Raw genomic sequence first — 21,381 nt, forward strand, 5'->3', positions numbered from 1 at the left:
ACCTTAATTTGACCCCGTTGGAGGTGTGCTTTATGGTAGTCTCTAAGGATGCACCTACACTATAGGGCTTAACTCGAAATAAGCTACGCAAATTGAGCTATGTTAATTGCGTAGCTTATTTCGAAATAGGGAGTGTCGACACATCACTTACTTTGAAATAGTAACTTCCCCCAACTTCCCTTACTCCTTGTACAGTGAGGGTTACAGGAGTTGGAGTAAGAAGTCCTCCAGCTTGACAGTATTTTGACATTATTTTGAAATAACTGCCTGTTATATAGACGTGGACTAAGTTATTTCGGAATAGTGCTAGTTATTTTGAAATAGTGTTGCAGTGTACACATACCCTAATTTATATGATCACTACTGTCTTTTTTCCCCAACAGGAATCCAGGATCATTCAATGAATTAGGGATTTAGTTCTTAGTACCTTCGTCAGATACAGAATTATTAATTTTCTATGGGTATCCTCTATAGTGCTCCTCACTATAGTCTCTAACTGCTTCACTGCAACCCCTGGGAGGTGAGGGAATATTTTAATCTCTCCTCTTACATACGAAAACAGAGTCGTAGTGAGATGAATGTCAAAAGAATCTCTTAATTTTTGGCCGCTCAACTTGAGATACTTAAGTGTGGCATTTATAACACGCTGTGCTCAAGTGCTTTGCCAGAAATAAAACCCACCACTACTGTGTGCACTACTGGGCTAAATTCAGGAAAGAGTTAAGTTTGATTGTGACCCTTGTTAACATATTTAATTAATCAACAGGAGGTATACTGGAAAGGTACTGAATTAAGCCTCAGAACCCACAGCAAGTTCACTGGCCCAAGCATCTGGAAAAGCTGTCATTTTCATTTAGTTGGTGGTACTGCTGAATGGCTGTAAAAAAAAAAAAAAGCCCCAGCCTTGGACAATGGGTAGGGAGGTTCTTGTGCAGTAGGGCGTTTTTAGTTTTGTGTAAGTCTATTAAATACTGCATTCAGCAGTGAGGAAGCAGAGAGGGGATTTTCAATTAAATCCAGGTGTCTTTAGCCCAGGTTTCACCAGCATGAAGACACAATATCTATATAGTCTTGCATGTATATATACAGAACAAATTATTGGCAAGTCCTCACCATGGTCAAATTGCAGAAACCATATTCTAGTGTTGTATTTACTATTACACATAATTGTTTAAAATATTTTTACTTTTACATAAATCCTATTGCATGAGACCTGACACATGGTTCTTGAGTGCTTGGGTTAGTAATGCAGTAAATAAACAATCATTTAATATTCTGAACATTTTAAAAAATTGATTTTTTTCTAATCAATAGCAGCACTCACTGCTATTTCATGCCAAAAAGTCACCCTTTCAAATCTGCTCTCTTGTTATATTAATGCTTGAAGTCTGAAACCAAAAACCTACTTAAAATTATTGAACAGTAAATAGCAAGCGTCAGAGGACTAAATAGAGGCAGCTAATGGGTCCAAAATATGATGCAGCATATGGAACTGAATACTTCCTGCTATGTATTAGCAGGCAGACAGTTTTAATTAGGACTTAGAATTCCTTGCGGAATGAAGGGTTCAAAGACATTCTCAGATCTGCAGATATGCAGCATTTGAATTTAGTAACACCTGAAAAATCAATAGATTCCTACTTAGTCATAATACTTGGTACTTGTACAACTTGTCGCAGTTCGTCCAGCTGCCAGCTTTGAATAAGAGTCCTGTAAATAATGTGGTATTTTTACTATCAACATCTTAAATAAATAAATACATACATTTAGATGCTGTGAGCATATCTATCATGTTCATTCACAATAAAAATCAACTGAAGGTTTATGACCTTTCATAGCTACTCACTCTTTCTCCCAAATGCATTTCATATGATCATTTGGATGTGAGCATCTTGTAACTTGATGGTTATTGTGCCATCTTGTGAGCTAAAGGTGTAATGACAGCCATATACTAAAGGAAATTTAGTTAAGCTAAGCAGAGAGGCAAGGTGGATGAGATAGCATTTTGTATTGGGTCAACTTCCGTTGGTGAGAGAGACAAGCTTTTGAAATTATAGAGTTTTTCTTCAGGGTTGGGAAATTTACTCCAGCTAAATACAAAGTGGGATAGATTGTTTAACATAGGTACTTACTTTTCAAGGGAGCATTCAAGGTGAAGTGGCCCATTTTTACCTCTTCTGTATTAAGGGGGAATAGTAATGGGAGAGAGAGTTAATGGGTCATAGACTTGTAATAAGCAAAAAATCCAGAGTGACAAGATGGGCATTATAAGATTGGTGAGAGACAAGCCTATTGAGCTATACAAAGCTCTTCTTCAGGTCTGGGAACTTTGCATATCTTGGGGTATGTCTACACTACCCCGCTAGTTCGAACTAGCGGGGTAATGTATGCATACCGCACTTGCTAATGAAGCCCGGGATTTGAATTTCCCGGGCTTCATTAGCATAAGCGGGGAGCCACCATTTTTAAATCCCCACTGCTTCGAACCCCGTGCAGCGCGGCTACACGGGGCTCGAACTAGGTAGTTCGGACTAGGTTCCTATTCCGAACTACCGCTACTCCTCGTGAAACGAGGTGTACCGGTAGTTCGGAATAGGCACCCTAGTCTGAACTACCTAGTTCGAGCCCCGTGTAGCCGCGCTGCACGGGGTTCGAAGCAGCGGGGATTTAAAAATGGCGGCTCCCCGCTTATGCTAATGAAGCCTGGGAAATTCAAATCCCGGGCTTCATTAGCAAGTGCGGTATGCATACATTAGCCTCCTAGTTCGAACTAGGAGGGTAGTGTAGACATACCCTTGGTTTCCAACCTCCCATGTGAGGGCTGTTACTCCAGGCTAAAAGTCACTCTTTCTCTTGAATCTTTTCCACTTCATATAAATTCATATGCCCTGAACCAGAAAGAGAGATAGAACTCTCGCCTTGTGGTTTGGGCATTCATGTGGGAGGTATGGTTCCCTGTGTCTCCTATATCACAGGTAAGTGCCTTAATCATCAGTCTACTAGAGTGTGTATTTCTCACTCATTTTGACATTCTATCGGAACCTGAGGAAACTCATTGAAACCAACCCTTTCCTATGGAATGACAAAACATTGTTTTCAACTTAAAACATTGTATCAAAGTTTCTGAGCAACTAGTGGCATAGCAAGGGGTGTGTGGGGGGGGGGCAGTTGCTGCTGGGTGCCACACTGGGGGGGCACCAATTTAGTCCTCCTCTGCTCCCCCTGTCATCCCTCAACCTGCCTGCTCCTCTTCCACCCACCGGTGCTGGCTAAAGCCTCCTCCCTGCCTCTCCGCCCCCAGCCCGACCCTCCTCCATCTCTGCTGGCAGGCTAGTGTGTGCAGGGGCCCCGCTCCAAACTGGAAGGGGAGGAGGAAGATGTGGTACAAGCTTCCTCCCTTCTTCCCAAAGTTGGGCTAAGCCGTGCACCAGGTTTGGAGCCCCGCCATGCTGCGGTGGCAGGGGAAGGGGCGCCAATGTTGGCTTTGCTCCCAGGCGCATAACACCCTCACTACGCCTCCGTGACGAACTCTATTCATAATAGATAGATATAATTATTCAGTGATTTCAGTTTCATCATCTGCCCTCACATTCTCAAGAAGTAGATTTGATTTCTTCCTGTTTATTTTTTTCTGTTTACTTATAGGTTGCAGATATTCAGAAATTAAGTTGTGTTGCTCAGTTGCAATTGATTGAATGAGTAATGTGGTATTATTTCTGTTCCCTGATTGCAGGAGTGAACAAACACTTAGTGTACAAATATTTGTGGGTGTAAATGTGAAGTCTGGTTTCTTGGTACACTCACATATGAAACTGAAATTAGTTAGTTGCCTGTGAAGTATTGTGCTGGTACAAATTCATTAGGTTGAGTATTTTGCACACTAAAAGTGAACACAAAAGTAGGGCAAGCATGGCTATAAGGAAGTCATTTAAAACTCAAATGAATATTCATGAGACACATTTAGCATGATATGTCCCACTCCAGTGTTATGCCAGCACTAACTATTCTTCTTAGTATTTGTCAAAGTGTTTTTTAGCAAGTCAGGAGTGTTTTTCACTCTGAATAAGTCTTTCTGTTGAATTGGACACTCAAAGTTGCTTGCCTCTGTAGTTGTTTCACATGGCACTGAATTCACTGGTAACTAGCATTAGATTAGTGCTATTGGTCTCTGATTTAAAGCAAATAGCTTTACAGGTTGCACATCTAAAAACCAGAACTCTCTGGTCTGGCAACGTCTGTGTTCCAGGATCAGAAAGCCAAGGTGTGCTGAGGGCGGCTGGCTGGGTTGGGAGCCCAACATGATGTGGCGGGTGCGGGGGGGCATCACGCAGCCCAACTGGGCTGTGGGTGTGGGGCAGGAGCCGGGAAGCCTGGTGCGCAGTTCAGCTGGACTGGCAGGGGGAGGGGAAGGAGAGTAGAAACCCGTGCATGGCTCAGGTGGGTTTGGAGGGAGGGTGACGGGAGCTGGGATGCCCGGAAAACAGCTCTGCTGGGCTACACAGAGAGAGAGGGGAGGGGGGTGGGAATCCCAGCACACGACCCTGGCTACCTGAGAGAGCTGGGAAGTGGAGAGAGAAGAGTAGCAGGGCCAGAAATGTCCTCTCCCGGTCCAGCAAAATCCCTCATCCAGCATCAGTCAGGTCTTAAGGGTGCCAGAACAGGGAGGTCCAACCTAGACTTAGCCCTTCTTTTGGCCACAGCATGTCATGCTGCCCAAAGATGGAACTGCATGATAGGAAGCACCGACATGTGTGTTAACCACTAGCTGATATAGTCACAACTTTCTGTGCTATGCTTTGATACCTTTCTCCTGTTCTGAAAAGTTCATCAGCTGTGGTTACTGTAGGAAAATTAAATATAGCTGAGAAATCGCATTCCTTATTCTGTTTCCATTCTGCATAACATTCCTGTATGAAATTTGTTTGTTCCAAAAGTTGTTTCCATCCCAAATTGGGAGAAAAAGGTGAAATCATATTTTCTTTCACAGAACAGAAACTTTTGGAAAATTCTGACTGAGAAATGTTGAAATATTTTATTTTCAGATTCCCAAATTGAAATGTTTTAGTTTTGGTTTCATTATACATTAATCCGAGTCTTCACTTAGGTGCTTTAGTCACTCTGGCTATGTCCACACTGCAGAGCTTTTTCTGGGGTATAAGGGCTCTTTTGAAAGAGGAGTTTTTTCCCCACATTTGGCCCTGGGTAGACAGGCCATATGTCAGAAAAGCCTCTTCTGAAAAAATAATTGGAAAAAGGTTCGCAAAGTGCATATCTTTTTCTGATAAATAACTGCAGTGTAGACATTGCCTCAGAGAGGTTATAGTTTGAGCCCTTTCTGACTAAAGCTCTTATGATATCTTATGTCTATGTGACTTGTATGATGTACTCTGTCATTTCACTTGGAGGGGAGACCAGAGTACATCATGGGAGATGTTGGATAGTGAAAAATGGAAGCATAGTGCACTCCAACAAATGCCATCTTGGTAACTGAGGACTCATGTCAATGATGAATTAACCCAAAATAAAATATTTTTAGATTTTTCCAAATGATAAAAAAAAAAAAGATTGACCTTGTGAATTTTTTGCAGAAAATGCTTTTTCCGTCAATACATAAAATTTCCATCCAGCTCTGTTCTCTACCAGACTGTCAGGGTGTAATGTAAGCTCAATGAGTAGACTATGAAAATCACAGTATTTCCACAGAGAGAGTAACTTGTCAAGTGTATGTTTCACTCTCTTTCTCCTTTTTGCATCAGAACTGGCTGGTGTCCAATTGCAAGGCTTAAATGGATACTCTGTGCTGGGTCCAGCTCTTTCCCTCGGTTCAGCCGGCAATTCCCCTGCAAACAGAACATCAAAACAACTACAAAAAACAAACAAAACCCTCCCTTCTGGATTACAGTGAGGTGGCAGTGGCATTTTCTAGCAATAATCTCACATTGTAACTGGAATGATCAGTTATTAAAAAGAGCAAGTTCACATTAAATTCACACCAGCACACTCCACTCCTCCATTATAAGTAATTACATGGGATTTTAAATATCTGATGCTAGCTGGCAGCATACAATACCCTGCGAGCAGCAGGCACTGATTTGTAATTTAATTATCATAAGCCATCCACCTGTTCTTTTGTCAAACCAGGAAGAGTATTTCTGTGCATTTGTTTTCCTTCAAGGAATTTGAATTAACCCTTTGAGAAAAGGTCAGGGATCTCGCTGTTTTCCAAGGAGCTTTGCAGGCCCACTGCAGAGCACAATGCTAGAAAGGAATAAGGGTCTGTGGCTGTACGAAGGTGAATCAGGACTCTTGCTTAATGTTCCCTGGCATCTCAGTCTCCTCCAGTCCTTTTCGAGAAATCCTCCTTTATCACTGGCTTGTGTTCATGACATGGTGTTTAGGTTGGGAACCAGCCATTAAAAACAGTTCACATGAGGACTGCTGGCTTTGTGTGTTGCCAGATCTTCACTGGTTCTCATGTAATAGCAAAGAGACAGACACAAAATGGGAGTGAAATAGCCACATGAGGAATGTTCCAGTTGCAACACTTTGTGGAGAATTTGGAAGGATTCAGGCTTGTGGGGAAGGCAGAAGGAAAAGGAAAATACAGAAGTATAGTGCATAATTGCTTTCCAAATCCCGGAGATTGAATATGGAGAATCCTCAGCATGTTCATGGTTAATATGCAGTTAATCGGTACAATTTTCAAAAGCATGTAAGGGACTTAGGCTCTTAAGTCATGTTAATAAATGGGAATCAGGAGCTTATGTAATTTAGTGGCTTTTGAAAGTTTTACCCTACATCCATTTTCCTTAATTATTCTTGGTCAGAGAGGGAGAACCCGAATGTAGTTGAGGGTAGTAGTGCAAAAGGCCTTAGAGTAGGAAGATTTCTGTTCCCCCCTCAGGTACTGGTGAGAGTGCCTAAAGCTTGGCAAAGATTGTAAATAGGTGGGAGCATGAAGGACTGTGGTGATACTGGTGAAGGGGAATTTAAATAAAGTTTAGCTGAGTACACACCTAGGCTGTGTCCAGACTCAGAATTTTTTTCAAAAAAAGTAGCCTTTTTTCGAAAAAACTTCACCTGCGTCTAGACTGCAGCTGCATTCTTTCGAAATTAAATCGAAAGAACGCGGCTTTTCTTTCGACAGCGGTAAACCTCATTTCACGAGGAAGAACTTCTTTTTTCGAAAGTGCTCTCTTGAAGAAAGGTGTTCTTGAATGCCAACAGGGCTTTTTAGAAAGAGAGCATCCAGACTCACTCGCTGCTTTCTTTCGAAAAAGCGGCTTGCTTTTTCGAAAGTTCCGCTTGCAGTCTAGACGCTCTTTTTCGAAAGAGGCTTGCAGTCTAGACATAGCCCTAGTGGAGTCTGTACAGTTTCTGCAGGGAAGAGGGCGGAGGCAGAGTCCAGACCTCTGTTAAAAGATCTAATGCAACTTTATAACAAGACTCCCTTTTTAAAAAGTTCTAATATGAATCTTTAATAATATAGACTAGGAATGTATTCAAAATCTTGAAATAACTAATGAAATAGCAACTATAGCTAATTTTACTGATTTTTTTCTTCTTTACTATAAAACAGTGATCCCTTTTCATTAAAATCCTAAATTAATTGAGATTGATTTGTGGTGTGAGATTTTAATGTCATATCGAGTGCTTTGTTGTAACTATTTTACAGAATGACAGCTATGTGTTTGTTAAATAAGGCAGTAACTAAATTCATCAAGCAGAGAAGGATAACTTCTCTGCAGAAGTAGATAAAAATTGCAAAGATTTTCTATACCTCTCGTATTGTTAATCTGTTGTGTGAGCTCCACATTAGTATCAGTAAGTGTTACCATTACATATTACTTAATGCTCCAAGATCTGTGCATGAAGAACACTTTATAAAGTCCCCATTTCATGGTAAAAAAATGACTTTCCCAAGATCGTGAAGTGAGTCAGTGACAGAGCCAGGAAAAGAGCTTTGGTTTACTGCCTCCGAGACCAAGTTGCCTACACTGCTTAAGACCAGCTTTTGTTTTTGTTTTCTTCCAGCTGCTTTGCATTAGCCAGCATAATTGCCTGGTGCATATTTACACTGCCTGGCTCAACAGATTATCCCGCACCATTTAGTTGACTTGTTTGAGTTCAGGACATGGATTGTCAGCTGTTTAAAGAAGGGGCTTACTGAACATTTCGACACTTCAAAAATCCCTCGCTGTTCAAAAGAGAATAAAAAGTTAGAATAGAGAAATCTTTTATGAAAAATGTCAAATCTGAAATGTCCAAATGGCAAAGTGGTAATCTTGATCAAAATGGAACAGTTCAATGTTCTGAAACAATGGAATCATGTGAAGAAATGCGTTTTGCCCATGATAGCTCATGATACTATATATATTTCTGTTAGTCTCTAAGATGACACAGGACTACTTGTCACTTAAGAGGAGGTTTGTGAACTAGTCATGGCTTCTTCATAGATGTCTTGCATGAGCATTGATTGTCCAGAGATACCATTGTCCAGTCTGTGAACTATTGTAGCAAGGGAGATGAAATGAGACTTGCATGATACATTGATTTCTCAAAGTTTTGTTTAGGTAAATTATGTTTAAATTACAGTAGGCTTCCGATAATCCGGAACCTATGGGATTTCGGTTGTGCCGGATTATCAAATATGCCGGACTATCAGGAGGTACTATAAGCAGGTTACATATATACTGTATAGATTATATACTGTATATAAAGTGTTCTTAACACTTTTTATTGTACATACTGTATACAGTATACTGTAATGTTTTAGTTTTTTAAGCCTTTTTTACCCTTTTTGTTCAGTTCAGCTGCTGCCGCTGTTACCTTGTGACTCATTTTTTGTCGAAACTCACTCACTAGGCTCTTCCTATTTTGATGCCGGACTATCAGGAGTGCCGGACTATTGGAGTTTTACTGTATATGCTCATTATGGCATCAGTGTGGCTGGACATTTTCCTTAAAAGAGAGGCATTAGAATTAGTAGAGAATAATGGATTACATGGGGTTTCAGTGGTGTGTGCACCAAAGCTTATGGTATTAGTTGGCATGCTATCTATTAGATTGATGCCTTTTTGCCAAAATGATCTGCCTGGTGCTAGCTAATGTGTATGTTCCATGATTGCTGTATAAGGGGGAGGGCAGAGAAAGAGAGAGAAAGTGTGTGTGTGTGTGTGTGTGTGTGTGTGTGTGTGTGTGTGTGTGTGTGTGTGTGTGTGTAAAGTGTTGCAGACCTATTCCACAAAGCGAACAGAGACCAATTCTTGCCCATGCTGTATTTTGCACATAATTGGTGTATGCTGAGCACGGCCCTTGCCATAATGAGAGTTTGTAAACTTTGAAACGGTATATAGACTACAGTGCACATGCAAACTCACTTTTCAGTGGACTGTGGGAACGGTTCATCATATGAGATTTGTAATGTCTTCATGAATTGATGTAACGTCACTACTGTAGGTCAGAATTTCAAAATAAAAGTAAGGCCAGAATTCCAAATGGGAAATGGATAGAATGAGTTTTCAACAAAATCTTCCCCAGTAACAAAACTCTAGTGAAATTATAACATGCTTAGTTTTGTGTTCTAACATATAGTTTTGTGAGAAGGCCAGTAGTTCCAAGTACTTACTTACATTTTTCTAAATTAGATTTTGCACATTGCAGAATTACTGAGCTTTTAACTGGAAACGAAATTTTATAATAGCATCACAGCCATCCATTTTGTGCCAAAGATTTCAAGAAGCTCTTCATATCAAACCCTGACCCTAAATAGTCCAGGAAAATGTTACAGTGTAAGAATGTCCTTCTTGTCTGACTTTGGAGAAGTAATTTAACTGTTCTGTGTCACACTTCCCCATCTGTAATATGGGGACTAGTTATTCACCATCACAATTTCCTGCCTGAAAAGATTGTTATGGGCCTAACTTGTGTTTCTGAGGCATTTTCAGATCATTTCTGATGGAAAATGTTAGAGGAGTAATGTGCTGTTATTCTGAGGATATTGGGGGTGTGGACCAATGTCAACTAGATTCCAGGATAAGACCAACAGCTTTTTCTTTACTTTATGGCCCTGATAGAATTTCAACCCAAATCTCTGAAGTTAAGTCTAGTGTATCAATACAGTCTACTACAAAATTTGCCTCTTTTTGGATGAATGCTTGGAAACAATCTGTTTCTCCTGAGTTACTGATTGGGGGAAGGTTGTGGAGCTAATATTGGCTAATGATCTATAATGATATTAATACGTGTGTTATTTTTCAGAGATGCTTATTAGTCTTATTTTTCTCCTAGAAGTATCGCTATCAAGATGAGGATGCACTGCATGATCATACCTTACCTCGTTTAACCCATGAAGTGAGAGGACCAGAACTTGTTCATGTGTCCGAAAAGAACTTATCTCAGATAGAAAATGTCCATGGATACGTCCTACAATCTCACATTTCTCCTTTGAAGGTAAGATAAATATTCATTATTTTGGTCTTAAAACAGGGTAGATCATTTGTCGTGTGGTCCTGAAAAAAAATCATTTGTCCCATGGACAAGTTGCTTCTGTTTGAAATGCTTCTGTGCAGTTTCATTGTTCTGTGGCAGATCTTTAAGGCTTGATGGATATTGTAGAGTAATTAGTTATTGCTTTGCTGGCATAACTTTATATTAGTGTTGTAAGAGTTTGCAGAAAAAAATCTATTATTGGGGAAACAACCTTCTGTTTTATATACAAGGGGACAAAATGTTCTTAAAATCAAGTTCTTGTACTGTTGTTTTGGCATGACAAAATTTTTGTCCTTGCTTCTAGGGTACAGTAAGCATTGTAAATATAGTACTCCAACAGTGGTGTCATCTTGTCATAACTTGTTGACAAGTTCCATGTAAACTTTTCCACAAAGGAAGAATTTGTTTGCCACATTTGAAATCTTTATTGCTGCAGCACTTGTTGCCATTGCATGCTTTCTGATATGTACCAGTCATTTAAAATAGGGAGATTTTTATCAAGTGTCCCTGCACTTGCATTTGGGTTCACTAGCAATGCAAAAGTTGCTCATCTGCATGAGGGACTTACCAATAGTTTATTTGTCTTGGTCATTCCAAAATAATCTCATCTAATTTCACCTCTTAGAATACAGTTTGTGTAAAGATGTAGTTTCTGGGTTTTTTTTTAAAGGAGTAAGAGTTTTAAGGTGTTTATAAAACTTCCCCAGTACTTGCTAAGTTCAGGAATACACTGGCTTTCCTAGCGTTTATTATGCTGTTAGGGATGGGAAGAGAAAAGAAAGATGGCAGGCTCCTTTGTCAGAAGTGTTAATGTACTGCTGACAAATGTAGTTGATCTCTATGATACTGGTGTTCCTGTTATGGGAAGGTGGCGGAAGCAATGACAACAGTATAGTGTCAAGTAAGAAACTATTTTAAGACATGTGTACGTATTGATCAGGAAGGTGGAATGCCTTTCCTCCGTGAATTGGCTTTGTGGACCCACCTTATGCCTGGGGACTGCTGAAAGTTCTGCTTTGTTGTTAAATTACCTCACTCCCCTTGCAGCAGACACCGCTGGCCTTCCATCGGAGTTAAACAGAAAATACCAGACATTTGACATGTCCAGTATTCTCTGGAGTTTTTTTTACTGGGCAGAAGGCCAAAATACTGAACTGTCCAGGCAAAAACCAGACACCTGGCAACCCTACCTGACTCTGAGGGATAGGAGGTGACGATCTTGCACCTGAGCAAGCTGGGCTGGAAGGTGGAGCCTCGAAATTGTGCAGAATACATAGGCACAATTTTATTCCTCTGGGGAGGTGGTGTAAGATGTGGTGCTCTAGCCCTTTAAGGTACCAGGGATGACTGTTGTTTAAGCAAGGGAGATGAGCTTTTGTAGATTAGGGATGTTAGATGTTGATTAATTGAATAATTTTAGTAGTTATACGACTATTCAATAGTCCCCGGGGATGATGAATGGTGACTTCAGGCAGTGCACTCCCAGCCACATTCCTGGGGAGCCCCTTGCCAGTCTACACTGCTGCCTTTGTAGTGGTTTGGGGCAGCAGGCAGGAGCCAGTCTACGTGGAGAGCCATTTTTTAGAGGAGGGCAGGCAGCAGAGGCAAGGAGGGCAGGCAGCCCTATGGATTTAGTGCATGTGGGGAGCCGGCTTTTAAGCTGGCTCCCCCAAGCAGCAGATACTGCTCCTCCCCCACTGCCTCTGTGAGAGGCAGAAAGGGGGGGCAGGCAGAGCCAGCTCCCCACATGTATTGGCTTCCACCTGTCTCCCCTCCCCGTGCTCGTGCCTCCAAGAGAGACAGCAGTGTGAGGGAGCAAGCTGCTCCATGGGAGCCTATATGTGCAGGCAGCCCTCTGGAAAGCAAGCTTCCTACATGTACCAGCTCCCACTTACTCCCTCCTGCTTGCCCCCCTCACCCTCTACATGGATACCTCTCTATCAGAGGGGGGGAAGTGCGTGTAGTTGATAGGATTAACTGATAAGCCTGGGTTTATTGGTTAATGGTTTAGCTGACTACATGTTGACATCCCTATTGTAGATAAGGCAAAGAGACCGCCTTTATTTATTTTTGATATTGAAACTTCCCTTTAAGATCACCTGACCCTTGCTGCTAATGTGGTGATGGTGGTAGGCAAGCTCAGTGCTGTGAGTAGGGTTGCTAGGTAGACCCCGCTAAAAAAACGGACACGCTTGTCCGGGGGGGGGGGGGAGCGGGGGCCGCAGGGCTAGACGGGGGGGGGGGGGGCGGGAAGCAGGGTTGGCGGGAGGGCCTCTGGGGGCTGGCCAGCAGAAAAGGGGGGCAGGAAGCAGGGCTGGCAGGGGGGAGTGTCTGGGGGCCACGGGGCTGGCTGGCAAGAAGAGGGGGCGGGAAGCAGAGCTGGGGGGGATCGGGGGCTGTGCGGCTGGAGGGGAGGATGTGGGGGGAAAGAAAGGGGGGTCGGGAAGCAGACCTGGTGAGGGGGATGGGTGCAGCTGCTGGCCGCAGCCGGGGTCCTTCCAGCTGCGCCCCCGGCAGGCACTCCCTTTACTTGCCAGCAGAAGCCGGGAGGGGGTGGGGGCGGGACTGGGAGCCACTCCCCCCACCTGGCATCTGCTCGCAACCAGAGGCTTCCAGGTGGGAGGCAGGCCATGATTGGCGCTGGGAGTTTCTGGTCCCATGCAAAAGCCGGGCCGGGGGGTGTGCGTGTGTCTGGAAGCCCCGGTCCCCATCCCACCCCATCCGGCTTTTGTGCGCAACCACAGGGCTCCCAAAGCCAATCGCGCTTTGCCTCCCAGTCACTCCCCTGCACCTGCCAGGCTTCCCTCCGGCACCCCGCCGGAAATTCACAAAATACCGGACATTGCACATGTCCGCTATTTTCTGAATTTTTCTACCGGACAGATGGTGCAAATACCGGACTGTCTGGTAGAAAACCAGACACCTGGCAACCCTGGGAGGGGGTGGGGGGCTGGAAGAGAGTAGCCCCAGATCTGGAGAGCTTCCCTTTAGCAGCCTCTTAGCCTGCTACTGTGGTAGTAGAAAGTGCTTACTACATGGAGTATGAGGAGGAGAGGAACTATGTAAAATCACTGCTTGTATGCCAATGTGGATAGCAAGTCTCCTCCCAATCCTGTTCAAGAATCCTTGAGTCTGTCCTCTCAGATTTGCTCTTCACTAGGGAGTCTCTCATTTAGATTTTTGCCCCAGCCTCTCACTTAGTCATGGAAATTTGCATATGTCTCTTGCTGTATTCTTTTGCTGGATTCTAAAAAATTGGCTCTACTTTCCCTGCCTGTGTCTGTGTTTAAACTGACCTTCGCTTAATATAGGAAGGGCATGGAAAGTTACAGTAAGTTGTTGTATGGGTCCTTAGTACCCTGCTTCTCTGACAGGAATGTCTCTGCTTCGGGCTGTACCCATGAAAGCTCATTATACCATCTACATTTTTTGTTAGTCTTTAAGGTGCTGCAAGACTATGTTATTTTTTAAGTTCTTTCACTGAATATTGTTTCACTGACTTTAATGCCTATACAAAAACCTATTTTCATGTTGAGCTCCAACTGCAGGAATAACATGATCCTGAATACTGCACAACAGAGCAGTTCTTCATGTATTCTCTACTTTTGGCCTACGAGATTTCTGTATTCAGATTAGTTCACTTTCATGATTTCTTCCAAAATGTCCTATTCTTTCTCTTCCCTGCTCCCCACATGGTTCTCACAGATGCTGCACATGCAGAGTATCACTTATTTCTGGTGAGACTGACTAAATGTGATAGAGCTGTCTCTCTTTCAAGCAGAAAGTAAGATCCATGTACTTTCAACCTGCATGCGTGTGACAGCTGTAATCTTGGTTGACAAACTAGGGATCTATAGAGCTAAAAGCATGAATGGTCAAGGCTATTCTGCAGGGGACTGTAACAACTCATACCTTTTCTGAATAGAAACAGAGAGGGACATGAAGTGGTTTACATGTGCTTTCACAGGGAGATAAATATCTCCTTAGAAAGGTCGGGGGGTGTAGGTGTGAGTGTGGTATGAATGTCTGTTTTCTCTCTCACAAGTGATTGAAACTTTGCAATATTTCCTTACTTTATAGAAGTCCAAGTACTGAGGCCTTGCTACAGATTGTCTCCTGCAGTCCTGCTGACAACTGCAGCTGCATAAAGCTGTCAGAAAAGCCCACTGAGAGTTGCTTTCACTGAAAGTTTGATCATCTTGACTCAGTTTTCTGAATGCAGGTCAGAATACTTGATGCAAAGAAGAAATGTGTAGAAGAGAAATGTGTGTGACACAATCACAAATTCACCTCAACCTGAAGGGGCGTAGGGATTTACATCTGACAAACAGTCCAAGTGGAATGCATGAAGCACAGGTGCTATGGTGGGTTGCTAGATAAAGGAATTTCATAGTGCAGTCCATGGCCCAAAATGTATATTTTTATCTGAAGGATTTGACTAAATATCTTTGACTTTGAATTGACATTTCCTTTAGTCAAATCATTCACATAAAACAAATCTTTAAAGTGACATAAGGTGTGCAAATTATTCTTTGCTTTTGAATGGAGAATTCTGAATTATATATGTGAAGTATGTAATTGATCTCATTCAAGAAACTGGATTTTGTTATTACAGAACCATGCCTTATCTTGATTTTTGACAAGCTAGAAGGAGTGAGTTTGGAGGAGGAAGCCATCATGTCTTTGCACAAATCACTTTTGTTATTCTTTTGGGGAGGAATTCTGCCATGGTTATCTGAGCTGCTTCTTGCTCAAATATTCCTATGTGGTTTGTTTGAGCTTGATTATTAGTATTGAGCTGTACTTGAGGCCAAATTCTCAAAAGAGCTCAGCTCTAATTTTGGTAACAAAATAAATGGCCAGATCTGGGCCAGAAGTGTCCCCAAATAGTAGAGGCTGCTAGGTATTTTTGAAAATTTGTCCTTTATTTAGGTGACTGAATGGATATAAAATTCTATTTCAAAATCTGATCCCTAATGTAAGTGCTGAACACTTGGAAATTTTGGCCTTGAACCCTCTTGAATATCTGTCCCCCTGATTCACCGTTATCAAATATAACTCTGCCTATTTAAAAGTGCTTCCTTTTCATTTAACAGTGCTTATAATCAGTGTCCACTCTAAGGGTATGTCTACACTACAAAGTTAATTCGAACTAACGGACGTTAGTTCGAATTAACTTTGATAGGCGCTACACTAGTGCTCTGTTAGTTCAAACTTAATTCGAACTAGCGGAGCGCTTAGTTCGAACTAGGTAAACCTCATTATACGAGGACTAAGCCTAGTTCGAACTTACTAGTTCGAATTAAGGGGTGTGTAGCCCCTTAATTCGAACTAGTGGGAGGCAAGCCCTCCCCAGCTTTCCCTGGTGGCCACTCTGACCAACACCAGGGAAACTCTATTGCCCCCCTCCCGGCCCCGGACCCCTTAAAGGGGCACAGGCTGGCTACGGTGCCTGTGCCAGGTGCAAGCCTGCCAGCACCCAGCCAGCAGTCCCTGCCCCTGGCATGGCTCGAGCCAGCCACCTGATGCCCCCCAGCCCTCCCCCTCTTCCCGGGACCAGGCTGGCGGCTCCCGGGAGCTTGCCCAGGACCGCAAGAGGCGGGCACCCACCTGGGCTAGTGCAGACATCATGGACCTCGTCCATGACCTCCGCACTAGGCACAGGAAAGTGGCCGTCTAGGGCAGGAGAGCTTCCAGCCTGGCCACCCAGGAGCAGGTTTGCATGAAAATCAAGGTGGTCCACTGAGACCCCCGACCCTGAGCCCTGAGTTTAGAATGGCCGTACTGGATCAGACCAAAGGTCCATCTAGCCCAGTAGCCTGTCTGCCAACAGCGGCCAACCCTAGGGACCCTGGAGGGGATGGACCGAAGACCGTGACCAAGCCATTTGTCTCGTGCCTTCCCTCTCCAGCCTTCCACAAACTTCGGGCAGGGACACCACTCCTACCCCCTGGCTAATACCACTCCATGGACCCAACCTCCATGAATTTATCTCACTTCTCTTTAAACTCTGTTCTAGTTCTAGCCTTCATAGCCTCCTGCAGCAAGGAGTTCCACAGGTTGACTATTTGCTTTGTGAAGAAGAACTTTCTGTTATTAGTTTGAAGCCTGCTACCCATTCCTTTTCTTTGGTGTCCTCTAGTCCTTCTATTATGGGAACTAATGAAGAACTTTTCTGTATGCACCCTCTCCACCCCACTTGTGCTTTTATAGACCTCTATCATTTCCCCCCTCTGTCTCCTCTTTTCTAAGCTGAAAAGTCCCAGTCTCTTTAGCCTCTCTTCATATGGGACCTGTTCCCAACCTCTGATAATTGTAGTTGCCCTCCCCTCTCCCAGCCTCTCTCTTCCCCTCTCCCACCTCCTTTTCCCAGTCTCCCCCAGTTTTGTTCAATAAAGAGAGATTCTATTTTTGAACACAATTGTCCTTTATTGTGTACATCAGGAAGGGGGCTAGGGAGGGGTAAATGGAAGGAGGTGAGGGAGGAATGGGGTACGAGCCCCTGATGGGGAGGACTGGGCTGGCTCTGCGGGCTTCCGGGGGTGGAACCTCTCCTGCAGCCCCCCAATTGCCCCCTCTCCCCAGATGGCAGCCTGCGGCAAGTGCAGCCGGTCTGATGGCCGAGTGCTGTGATGTGCCCAGTGTGGGTACTCCGGGCACTCCAAGCCAGGACTGCTTTGCAAGCGGGGCATCCCTGAGAACTGTCTGTCTGGGGTGGGGGTTGGGTCCCTTTAAGCACAGCTAGCCTGAGGCAGCAGCTCCACGCTCTAAGTCCTCATCTGATGCCCTGCCGGCACTGCTTCCGGCCATCCACTTAATGTGGACATGCTAGTTCGAATTAGCAAAACGTTAATTCGAACTAGTTTTTTAGTCTGGATCCGTTAGTTCGAATTAGCTTAGTTCGAATTAACTAATTCGAACTAAGTTAGTTTGAATTAGCACTGTAGTGTAGACATACCCTAATTTTTCTTTCGATGGGCAGAATAAATTTTGTTATGTGCGAAGAGGCATGTGCAAATGAGCACCATCAGTAGAAACATATGCTGAGGATCTGCTAATCATCTGAGTGGCATCTGAGTCTCTACTGGTTGGCTGCCCAAGTGCTCAGCTTACAGGGAACTCTGATTATAATGTTATGGGGTCTAGAGCTTAATTATTTTATTATACTCCAAAAGCAACAAGAAATCCATGATATAAACAGCTTTTATTTTCCATTCTTTGCAAGGAGTGAAATTTATTTTCACTGTTTACCATTGCTCCTTCTCATTTCATTGTCTCTCTAGTTTAACTTAAGATTTTTATCATGCACTTTGCTCTTTTGTTTGTCTGTGGAATGTATTATTATCCAGAAATGCTATTAATACATTCAGCTAAAAAAAACCCTACTAAATGGCTAAGGATGCACAGTTAATCCCTCAATAGAAAGAAAAGGACAATATTTAAAGTTGCCTGAGCAACCTGAATTGCATTACAATGTACAGGTTGAATCTCTTTTGTCCAGCACCGTCGGGACCTGACAACTGCCAAACCAGAGAATTTGCCAAACCGTGGAAGGTCAATATTGTCCAGCAGCATTACCAAAACTTGCACTGCTTACTGGGTTCCTAGAATACGTTAGAGATAAATAACAGCATAGAATATTTAGAACTAGGACTGGTATTGGTGAACAAATTATATGGGAATGCGGAAACTTGGCCACACCCATTGTAAGTGGACATCTGGCTTACTAAAACCATCATTGTGGATAGTTCTCTGAAAACATCCAGTCAGTATTCAGGAGCAGTCAAAAAAAGTGATTAGAATGTTACAAATCATTTAAAAAGGGATAGAGAATAAGACAGAAAATATCTTATTGCCTCTATATAAAACCATGGTATGCCCACATCTTGAATACTGCATACAGATGTGGTTGCCTCATCTCAAAAAAGATATATTGGCATTGGAAAAGGTTCAGAAAAGGGCAACAAAAAAGATGGAGAGATTAAAAAGACTTTTCAGCTTAGAAAAGAGCTAATGGGGGATATGATAGAGGTTTATTAAATCATGGCTGGTATGAAAAAGTGAATAAGGAAAAGTTATTTACGTATTCCCACAATATAAGAACTAGGGGTCACCAAATGAAATTAATAGGCAGCAGGTTTAAAACAAAAGGAAGTTTTTCTTCACTCAGTGCACAGTTAACCTGTGGAACTGCTTGCCAGAGGATATTGTGATGACTAGGACTTTAACAAGGTTCAAAAAAGAGCTAGATAGATTCATGGAGGTTAGGTCCATCAATGGCTATTAGGCAGGATGGGTAGGAATGGTACCCCTAGCCTCTGTCTGTAAATGGATGACAGGAGAGGGATCATGTGATGATTACCTCTTGTGTTCCCTCCCTCTGGGGCATCTGGTATTGGCCACTGTCGGCAGACAGGATACTGGGCTGAATGGACCATTGGTCTGACCCAGTATGGCCATCCTTATGTTCTTATATTTAAATGTAAACAGTCTCTTAAGAAGCGTCCCAGAGAGAGTACTGAGAAACTGGCATTTGTAAAAGATATTACCCCTCTTGAACTAATCTTGCAAAAATTCAGACACCACCCTTGGTGTTGTTTTTATGCCAGACCACAAATGTAACCGAACCAGAGAGGGCTGGATTACAGAGATTCAACCTGTAAATGCTTACAGAAGCTTCCACAAAACCTTTGCTTTGGGGCACTCACAGTGAACAAGACAATTTTATATATAGGCAGTCCCCGAGTTACGCGGATCCGACTTATGTCGGATCCGCAGTTACGAACGGGGATTTTCTCGCCCTGGAGGACTGGAGCGGCGGGACGCCTGGTCCCGCCGCCAGCCTCCTCCGGGGCGAGAAAAGCTGCTTCCCGTCTCCCTGGTCTGCTGGCGGAGCCAGCAGACCAGGGAATCGGGTAGCAAAGCGGCGGAGGACCCGGGGCTGGACCCGTGGCCGCTTCCAGATCAGCTGGAAGCGCCGCAGGTCCGGCCGGGTCCTCCGCGGCTTTGATCAGCGTCTCCCTGGTCTGGAGCTGATCTAGAAGCGGCCGCGGGTCCGGCCCCGGGTCCTCCGCGGCTTTGCTCAGCGTCTCCCTGGTCTGCTGGGGGGGATGCAGCTAGTGCCCCCCCCAGCAGACTAGGGAGACGTGGAGCAAAGCCCGGGGCCTGTGGTAGAGCAGGTGGGGCGCTGCCAGTTGGTCCCACAGCACCGCTCTTTGGCGCTACTGGACCAACCCGGCAGCACCCCAGCTGCTCTGCCCCAGGAGTCCTGATTCAGCCGCTGCTGATCAGTTTCAGCAGTGGCTGAATCAGGATGCCTGGGGCAGAGCAGCTGGGGTGCTGCTGGGTTGGTCCAGTAGCGCCGAGGAGCGGCCGCGCTACTGGGCCAACCCAGCAGCACCCGAGCTGCTCTGCCCCAGGCGTTCCCAAGTTAGCCGCTGCTGAAACTGACCAGCGGCTGACTACAGGAAGCCCGAGGCAGAGTTGCTCTGCCCCGGGCTTCCTGGAATCAGCTGCTGATCAGTTTCAGCAGCAGCTGACTTGGGGACGCCTGGGGTTCTTAAGTTGAAACTGTATGTAAGTCAGAACTGGTGTCCAGATTCAGCCAGTGTTGAAACTGATCAGTTTCAGCAGTGGCTGAATCTGGATGCCAGTTCCGACTTACATACAGATTCAACTTAAGAACAAACCTACAGTCCCTATATTGTACGTAACCCGGGGACTGCCTGTATTGCTGTTGCTGAAATGTGTTTTGTATCACACTGGGTTTAACAAATTGTTAATTCCCTCAATTGCATTAGAAAAATGGAAAATGAAAAGGGCTCAGTCAGAAATCCTCATCTTGTACTTTTCTTCGTTTGACACTAGGTGGTAGAATTTCCTGTAAATCTTTTCATCTGGGACAGCAGGTTTTCAGTAGCTAGTTATTGAGAAGGTTTTTATCATATGGAGAGGGCAGTGTTTGCTTAATAGAAATATAAGGAGTGGTTTGTTCAAGATTTACTGCACATAGTTGCCTTTTAAATCCATGTTTTGTTGAGAAATTTTTGTCTAGAACACATTTCACAACTATAATTCAGTATCCAGAGCTATCCATTGTCGCTAACTGAAATGTCACTTGTTTTAAAAATTCCACCTGGGAGTAGATCTAATGGTATTCATAAAATGAGAGTGGGAGTTCTTAAATCTGCTTTGATTCTGTTTCCCTCATTTTTCATATGTGAGTAACTCATTACAAATAAACTGAAAATCTCCGTTGCATCATATTGATTATGTGCATATTTCAGATGCCAGGTTTTCCCAGTCCTTTCTTTTTACTTCCTGATTTAAATCAAGAGCTAAGTGCCACCTTCTGGTGGCATTTGATGTAGAATCGAGTGTTAACTCTTCCTTGACAGTCCCACTTGCTGGAAGAGGAGGTGAGTGTAAGTCATCAGTCTTAAGGCACTGGGTTGCCTACCTTCCAAGATTGTCCTGGAGTCTCCTGGAATAAAAGATTAATCTTTAATTAAACAATGTTATGTGGTGAAACCTCCAGCCAAAACTGAACACCCTAGAGAGAACTAGAGAACCAGTTGTAGGAAGGGAATAGGGGTCCTGATTAGAAGCAGTCCTAGAAGTGCATGCCTGGGGGTCTGGGAGATCCAACTTTGCTATTTATTTAGAGAGCCCTGAATATAGAAATAGAAAAAATGAGCCTGAAGCTGTGAATTTGAGCAACAGCAGCAACCTGTTGACAGGCCAGTTGCTTCTCCAGAAGTTAAGAGAAAAGAGATTTACTGCAGTTACTAGTAAGAGTCAGTTCCCCTCATACACCATCTGGTAGCAGCAGATGCCGATCCCACTGCCTACCTGCCTTTTGTGATGCTAACTGGTATAGCTCTGCATGGG

At 43.7% G+C, this 21,381-nt stretch overlaps 1 protein-coding gene across 10 annotated transcripts in view; it reads left to right on the plus strand.

Moving 5' to 3' along the window:
- The window catches only part of DLG2 (discs large MAGUK scaffold protein 2), a 1,584,089-nt gene that overhangs the window by 746,628 nt on the left and 816,080 nt on the right, over positions 1-21,381 (plus strand). For all 10 annotated transcript variants that reach the window (XM_075919430.2, XM_089775764.1, XM_089775765.1 and 7 more), the window contains one exon: positions 10,291-10,452. In XM_075919430.2, the coding sequence (XP_075775545.1) occupies positions 10,291-10,452 (162 nt within the window). The remainder of the gene's footprint in view (positions 1-10,290; positions 10,453-21,381) is intronic.

Source organism: Pelodiscus sinensis, chromosome 1 (assembly GCF_052426305.1).
Source record: "Pelodiscus sinensis isolate ZL-2025 chromosome 1, ASM5242630v1, whole genome shotgun sequence".
NCBI classification, from domain to species: domain Eukaryota; kingdom Metazoa; phylum Chordata; order Testudines; family Trionychidae; genus Pelodiscus; species Pelodiscus sinensis.